General features: G+C 43.8%; 1 protein-coding gene across 2 annotated transcripts; it reads right to left on the bottom strand.

Moving 5' to 3' along the window:
* Positions 1-645: 645 nt before the first annotated feature.
* Positions 646-6,385, bottom strand: LOC120664488 (cell division cycle protein 48 homolog). Of its 2 annotated transcripts, none has more exons than XM_039943746.1 (16): positions 6,025-6,385; positions 5,485-5,606; positions 5,299-5,387; positions 5,179-5,214; positions 4,568-4,661; positions 4,291-4,333; positions 4,108-4,205; positions 3,692-3,750; positions 3,120-3,616; positions 2,897-2,969; positions 2,752-2,814; positions 2,016-2,581; positions 1,780-1,918; positions 1,548-1,619; positions 1,224-1,448; positions 646-1,087 (listed from the first exon to the last, which is right to left on the bottom strand). In XM_039943746.1, exons 1-16 carry the CDS (start codon positions 6,249-6,251, stop codon positions 974-976), a joined length of 2,517 nt encoding a protein of 838 aa, XP_039799680.1. In that variant the 5' UTR covers positions 6,252-6,385; the 3' UTR covers positions 646-973. The 2 variants fall into 2 exon arrangements, with proteins under 2 accessions (XP_039799680.1, XP_039799679.1); XM_039943745.1 differs by having other exon boundaries at positions 650-1,087; positions 2,719-2,814.
* Between the last annotated feature and the right edge of the window lie 1,996 nt (positions 6,386-8,381).

Below are 8,381 nucleotides of genomic sequence, written 5' to 3'. Positions count from 1 at the left end.
TCCAGTTTTACGCCTCGGACACGATCTGCAGGCGAGTCCCAGCGCCTCTCCTGACTGTTCACACTGTCCGTGAGATCGGGTCTCATCTGCTACATCCGCCACCAAAACTCATCGCGAAGATCCCAGCAGAGGGGCGTGTTGTTTCATGAGGCCTCCCTAACATCCATAATCTTCGCAGAGAAACGTGGTGTTCCGTGGATTCGTGGATGTGTGATCGGCTTTGGTTCCATTACATCTGTACCCACGGCTACAGCAGCTTTAAATTTGGTGATTGAAGCAAACGAGGGACCTATGGATGGACAGCTCTTTGCCCGTGCTGTACCGTCCAAGTTTGCCCTCGGATAGGGTTAGCAACTGGTCCCAAAAATCTTGCACAACCTAATTCTGTTTGTGAGATGGTAGCACCATTTGCGACATTTGATAAGAAAAATGATTTAAATTATGTTTTGGATTCTTCACAGTTAGTCACTTGCATTCGATGTGCATCTGTTTTCTCCATGGATCGACATCCGATTTTAAATTGCGATAAGTTGTATTTACAATTCGAGCTGTTGGCGGCGGCATCACCCAAAGTGTTCTGCTTGGATTGCAAGAACACGTTTATGCAGGTGCAAGGTTCAGAAGAACGGAATGAACTACAGTATCAGAATAACTACCCAACGAACTTGTGAACTTCATCAGTAATAATGCTATAAATTACAAATGATCCTATGAGAAGCTAAAATCACCCTCGAATGGAAGAGCTGTTCAATGCAAATGTACATACAGACTAACAAACGAAGGAAATTACAAATCTAGTAAAGCGCATGTACAAATGTAAAAGAATTGTTCATGATGACCAGTCCTACAATCGACCATCCATCTCAAAGAAACTAGCTACAACTAAGAATCATACTCCGTTACTTAGTGTTCCATGTTCCATCCAATGCTGAAATCATGCTCTGTCCTCCACGATCCACCAAATGCGTAAAACCTATAAGAAGTATGTCAACTGTTGTTTCTTCCTGGAGCCCCCTTCGCCATAGAGGTCGTTCCATTGCTTCAGCTCGTTCATCACAGCACCCTCAGCGGCGAAGCTCGCTGCAACCTGCATCATGGGACACATTTGGTGATAGGTTATAATATGCCCTTTTTAATGGTATATACATAGCAAGCAATTCAGGCGTTCAGTGATATGTCCACTCTATTAGTATAGCAAGCAAATCAGGGCGCCGGCAACTCACTTGGTTCTTTGCGTGCTTCAAGTCTTCCATTGTCAGTGGCCTAAGGTCAATCGCCGCTTCTTTCTCACTTTCAGCTTTTGCCTCTGAGCTATCCGCCTTGCCATCTGGTTTTTCTTCCTTGCTTTCAGAATTCTCCTTACTTTCAGAATTCTCCTTCTTAGTCTCTGGAGCTTCTAGATTCTCTTTAGTCGCTGCTGCCTTCTCTTTTTCCTCCTCCCTTCGTTCCTGAAGCATTAATCCATTGTACAAGGTTACATGATCAGCAGTAAATTGCTGCATCTTCAGTTATGTACTGAAGCAAGAAACCACATAGTCAAGACTCACTAGTTCCTTTTTTTCTCGTTCTTTCTTCAGGAGCTCCCTAACCGGGAGGTAAGCAGCGGTGACGCAGAGATTCTGTAAAATACAGGAAAAATGTTCAGTTATCTAACATACGATAGTCAGATGCGGGATGGTGACGCCGAGATTCTGTAAAATGCAGGAACAATGTTCGGTTATCTAATACTATAGTCAGATGCTGGATACTCTCTATGAACTTTGTTTCAAAGCCACAAACCTTAAGATCACTGCCACTGTAACCTTCGGTCATGGTTGCAAGTTCTTTGAAATCAATATTTTCGTCAACTTTCTCTTTGGACAATAGTGTCCTCAAGATCAGCTCTCTGCTCTCTTGAGTTGGAAGCCCAACCATGATTCTGTTCAGTAAAAAAAATAAGAGCAAACATTAGCATCTCATGCGCTAAAATTGATTGAAACATATAATGCCTCAGAAAAGGTAGTATTTGAACAGACCTGCGCTCAAATCTCCTGATGATGGCTTCATCAAGGTCAAATGGTCTATTTGTTGCAGCGAGAACAAGAACTCTTTCACCTGACTTTGACAAGAGACCATCCCAGTGACTCATGAACTCATTTTTGATCTTCCGCATCGCCTCATGTTCACCTGACCGAGCGCGCTGCCCCAACATACTGTCGACCTCATCCACAAAAATAATAGTGGGAGCTACCTTGGCAGCCAAACTGAACAATGCCCGGACATTTTTCTCATCCTCCCCAAACCATTTCGATGTGATGGTGGACATCGATACATTGATGAAGCTGGCACCAGCGTCATTTGCTATGGCCTTAGCAAGCATTGTCTTCCCAGTTCCAGGTGGCCCAAACAGCAAAATCCCTCTGCAGGGCTTCAGAAGCCCTCCTTTGAAAAGATCTGGCCGTCGAAGAGGGAGCATAACCAGCTCCTGAAGAGACTCTTTGATATCAGCCAGGGCTCCAATGTCATCAAATGTCACTCCTATTTCACTCGCTGGTATAACCTCCGGTCTGATGCGCTTTTCAAACTCGTTATCTGGAATTTCCTGCTCAAGAAAAAAAACGAAAATGCATCAAAGTAGAAAATCTTAAATGTTTACAGTGCTCAGAGAGAAAATTTGCAGAATAAATTAGGACTATAGAGGGGTAGAACAAAGGGCACAGTCAACTGATTAGGACTCACTAGTTTTGGTGGCGGCAAAGGACCATCACCAACCGGAACTGTGGCTGATTTGTCCGCCTCAGTTTTCTTGGATCCAAGAGCTCCTTTCAAACCATCCTGTGCCACAATATGATCGAAGTTCGCATAATTAATACGAGTGCACACTACTTTGGTATAGTTGCACTAGGCATTTGCATACCTTTGTTTCTTCCAATTTCAGGGTGTCTTTCCCACCGTGGCCACCTTGGAAAATGCTTAACCCATGGGACAAACTGTAAAAGAAACTCTATGTTATGGAATCTAAAGAAACATACTGTTGTGAATTAACGAGTAGGTTTTTTTTAAAAAAAGAATTAATGAGCAGGAGGTCAAGATCACTGGTATTTGAAAAAAGAGAGAAAAAATAGGATCAGTGGCCAAACCTTTTGGAAGATAGAATGAGCTTTCCATTTTTGTATTCTGGGTCCTTGTTGTGAATCAAGTGGTAAGAGACTGCTGAGACAATGATTTCCTCTATGTAATTGCTGAGAATCATAGTATCTGCTTCGCAGATTGAGCTCAAATCATCACAGTCTAGATCATTTGCTGAGAGTACCTCTATGATGTGGTTTCTATTATCTTGCATCTGAAATTTCTTTGTATCTTCCTCCATTTGGTTTTTCCAAAAATCTAGATGGGTCTCCTCCTCAGGAGGTTTGATATCAACATGATAAGGAAACAGGGTACTAACTCTCTCGTCAACATCCCTATTATCGGCATCGCAACTGAGTAGCCGAGAACCAAGTATCAACACTTGACCAGATAATTTTGCCAACATTTTCTGGAACATCGAGTAAGTCCTTTGCGATTTTAAGAGGAAATGATCGACATCTCTTACATAAAGGATAATCGGATCGTTTTCAGATACAGAAATTATGACCTACAAAAGTGGCTGACAGATAAGTATATCACAATTAAACAACGACAATCAAGCTACAATCAAGAAGTATTTCACCTTGTAGAGTGACTGTATCAGAACTTTCTCATCAAAACACCAGCTACTGGTTCGCCTCACTGAAAAAATTGAAGTGAAGAAAAGTGAAGAACTGTAAGGTACTTCTGTGTCATAGAGTTTTCTAGTTCTATTCTTACACCTAACCGAATGTATGCCAAAATTAGCCAGCATGTCTAACAGTAGATGCATTCCCGTTCAAGAAACCACATAGAGAACATAACACATGGCATTTATATGTCAGAACTAATATCGACACATGTACATATTTTACCAGAAAACGCAGATGCCGAGCAGTCTGAAACAGGTGGAGACTAAGTGTGATCTATGAGGTGTCTACACTAAACTCTGCACATATGGGACATCAAAATCAAAATGACTAAACAGAAAAAAGGAGATAAATGACAAAAAAAAATCACCTGAATGTCCTGAACATTGTGAGGCAAGATCGCTCATGTCGGATGATACAGAGGAGTTTTTCCTAAGTGAAGGCATACTGGTAGAACCATCAGACCCTCTGAAGAAAACAATGAATGAGTAACATGACAAAAGCTATCAATATTCATTTCAGGTTTGGTAAAACAACAAAGCAAGTGTATTACCTTGCTCTTAAATCCGTGTTGCTTGTCTGCCGACGCAACGATTCTGCACGATAGAATCAGAACAACTCAGAATCTCCATTGCCTGATAATTTAATTCATTTGTCGTATTGGAAACTTAACAGGCCACAAGGTGTGTGTGTGTGGGGGGGGGGGGGGGGGGGGTGATAAGATCCTATTGCACATACCTGATGTTTAAATCTAAAGTTCCATACTTGATGAACGTTAAATTATCTCCTTAAAAAAAATCAAACAAAGGGAATCTGCAATGCTTGGATACCTCTAGGCTCATCCTTCTTAGGATATGTCATAAATGATCCAATGAGACCAGACATCTTCCCGAACGTGGTCTCAGCTATTGACTGATTACGGAGCTGCAGAAACAAGTCAAACAACAAACCCATCATTACTGGTTGACTCAAATAACTTACTGTACTAGAGTCGTTGGATCTCTTTTATTAAACAAAAATAAAGAGATATAGCAAGTGTTTTTCTGAAGGCAAAATAGTGTTCTCATGATGTATCATGTACTATGCTTATTCGTTTGACTAAGGCCATGTTTAGTTTCCAAAAAAAATCAAGATTTCCCGTCACATTGAATTTTTGGACATATGCATGGAGCATTAAATGTAGTTAAAAAATAACTAATTGCACAGTTTAGCTGTAATTGATGAGATGAATCTTTTGAGCCTAATTAGTCTATAATTGAACATTAATTAACAAATAAAAACGAAAATGCTACAGTATCCGAATTCAAAAAATTTCGCAAACTAAACACGCCCTAAACAACAGCAGACATGGACGCTCGATCAGGAACTGTGTCGTTAGAAAAATAGAAACAGAGGAGATTAATGAGCATTATTTAATCAAATATCTGGAACTGTGACTCACCGTGACTTTACTGGAGCCCCCGTATTTGCTTTGGATCTGCATAAACATTCAGCAGTACAGAGTTGAGAATGCAGCATGTCAACTACAAGTCAAAATTACTATAGTAACAGTCCAACTGACCCGAAGCGAGAAGTCGGTGGCGTCCAGAATTAGCAACCGCGCCTTGAAGTAGTGGGACAGAGCTTTCGCGAGTGACTGCAGGTAAGGTTCTGCACAGATAGCAATCAACAAAATCACCATCAGTGAAACAGGGACGCTGAGTAACAGCTCTCCAAGCAACAGATTATAGCGCCGGGAGCGACGAACCTGTGGGGCCAGACAGCAGTATGGCGCGGCTTGCAGCGGAGAGGTTCCGGATGTGCTTTGACAGTTCCGCTTTCTTCAGGTGGACGAAAGCGGCGCTGATGAGCACTTCCTTGGTCTGATCGCTGCAGAAAACCACACTAGCAGTTCAGTTGCTGTCCGTGTCAGTGACATCGTAGAACTGAATAGAGCTGAAGATCCCGACCCCAGATGAACAGAGTAGAAGTGTTAGTGCGGCAAAAGATATTGTGTGATCGAATCAAGCAACCCCATCTGCTTTCTCTAGAACACGGCTTCTGATCGTGCCATCGTTTGGGGAATGGGGACGAGAAGAAAAAAAAATCGCGAAGCATAATTTACTAGTAGAGCAGAGGCACTACTACACTTCGGTGAAGCGCGGAGGAAACCATCAAATTCAGAAGACACCCAGCACAACCCAAATCGATCGCTCTCATGTCAGCTTTCCACATAGGATCGCACTAGGCCTCGGCCAAGCGGATCTTCCTCGAATCCCACCAACCAAACCAAACCAAACCTCATTACCTGAGGTAGTAGTGGAAATTATGGAACTCGTCGAAGGTGACCTCGCTCTCGCGGCCGTCCAGGACCAGCCGCCGCAGCTCCGCCTCCACCTCCGCGGCGCCGGCGCCGGCGCTGGCGCCACCACCTCCCTCGCCGTGCGTCGGCGCCGCCCACCTCGCGGAAGCGAGCCCCAGCCCCACGCCGACGCCGACGCCCAGGGCCGACACCAACAGGTTCCTCTGCTCCATCCGAGCCGCGATCGCCGCGAGACCCTATCCCGAATTCCCGATCGCGAGTCGAGCGCTGCCGTCGAACTGGAAGGAGGCCAAGATGATGAGAGGGAAATGCCAAGTGGGGATGTGGGGGAAATGAAATTAGCAACGGCGGAGGGGGGTTGGGTGGGTTTATATAGGGCGAGGGGCGGCGGAGGGAAGTGGCGCTGGCATTGATTGGCGGCGAACATAGGGTTTTTGGTGTCATGGAAAGCAACTTTTTGCAGCTGGCTGAGTTGGCGCTGTTTCAGCCCAACGTTGGATATTTGTAGTGAAACGCTTTGTCTTGGGAAAAAAAAAGGTTCTCTATATTCCCGATACTTGTACTTGTGAAATAGAAAAGGTTAGAAGCAATAGATGTTGATATCAAAATTATTCTATAATAGAGATGTAGATAATATTATTTTTACAATTAGACGCTGAATTGGGAGATCCAAATCAATCCCATGTATAGGATTTAGTGGGGTCATGTATTTGGAGAGCGGATTTCCGCACTAGTGTCCATAGCAATCTGGTATGCAGGTGACCCGTACCTGTTTGAGTACATCCTTTGTTCGCTCTAATTTGGTAACGGATTCAGTATACTTCACGTGTACCTCGGCCCAAACCGATACCGCCAACATATTCACTTTATAACGTCCAGATTACTTTTCTGATTTTAGCAGGTGAGATATTTCGCTCAAATTTGCCATGGCGTGTAGTAGTCGGGTTGTCACGTTGCTGTGCAAATTTTACTTAGGTGTGGCTACACAAATTAAAGTAAAGAGCCCAACCCCATTTCCCCTTGTTTGCAAGATTTCTAGTTTGCACATTTGGTACTAGTGCTGTTCTAAGGTATCGAGTTTGCAGCAATGACATGCTTTTCTTTTAAGCTAGCTCGCCAATCGACCACACACGGCATATTCCAATTATCATCAGTCCCTTCTTCAGTGGGTAGGTAGGTGGAGTGGTGCCCAGCTGCGTATATTCAGATTTGCAGAGGAGCCATTTGTCCGGCGCCGGCCCTCATCAGCCCGGGCATGCTCTTTTTATTTTTTTTCGCGACCGTTCTCAGGCACGTTTTTCATTAAGATAAAGAAAAAAAATACAAACAATCACGGCTTCAGAAGGGAGCCGGCCTGACGCAATACAAAACTATTACAACATAATTGTTAAGCGACCTGTAAGCCTGCCTAGAGCGCCTACCACTAGCACCAAATATTTGTAACCTGTTTGGTACCAAGAAACAAACTCATCCCCCACACAAGACAAGAAGTCATTAACTGTTCTGACACGACCATTAAATGTCCTATTATTTCTTTCTTTCCAGAGGAGCCAGCATAGCAGAATGAAGCGTCCCCTCATGAGAGAAGACTTAAAAGTGATACAATATCAGTCACAGGAGACTGATAACACTTTATTACATCAGATGGTACATCACCGTACAATTCTACGCGAAAGTGGACAGTGAAGCGTCACTATCGCGAGGATAACAACTAACACCCACACAACGATATTAACTACGAAGAGGGGGTCATCAGAGTCTTGCGCCATACGGAACTTCCTGCGGGTGACCCTATCCACAGGCAAGGTTGGGTGCAGGATGGAACCTCTACTCAACGTCTTCGGGAACGAAGTTTGGATCTTTCTCTGTAAAAATTAAGAATGGGGTGAGTACAAACGTACTCAGCAAGTCCAACCACACCCACGGAGGGGGTGTAAATAGAATATAATGCACAGGGTAAATCAAGAATAAGGCTAGAGTTTAATTTGCAGGAAGCTAATTTTTATGTATGGGTTTATTTGTAAGAAAGGGGTTTTCAAAGGCAATTATCTTGCACTGAGTACCACGCAGAGTTGATCCACACAGGATCTAAGTTTTAAATTGCTACCGGACTCCTCGTCCGCCGTAGCACACGGCACAGCTGCCGGACACTTTCCAAAATAACTCACACCAGCCCAACCATTCCCAGAAGAAACACTAGTTGTGTGACCATACCGTAACTTGCCCAGTACCGTGGGCACGGCTATTCGAATAGATTTTTAACTCTGCAGAGGTGTGCAACTTTACCCACAAGCGGGGTACCACAGCACGATCACCTTAGTGTCGGTGCAGATCCCAACAAA

The sequence above is a fragment of the Panicum virgatum genome, chromosome 3N (genome assembly GCF_016808335.1).
Source record: "Panicum virgatum strain AP13 chromosome 3N, P.virgatum_v5, whole genome shotgun sequence".
Classification (NCBI taxonomy): Eukaryota; Viridiplantae; Streptophyta; class Magnoliopsida; order Poales; family Poaceae; genus Panicum; species Panicum virgatum.
This window is presented reverse-complemented; position numbering and strand designations above follow the sequence as displayed.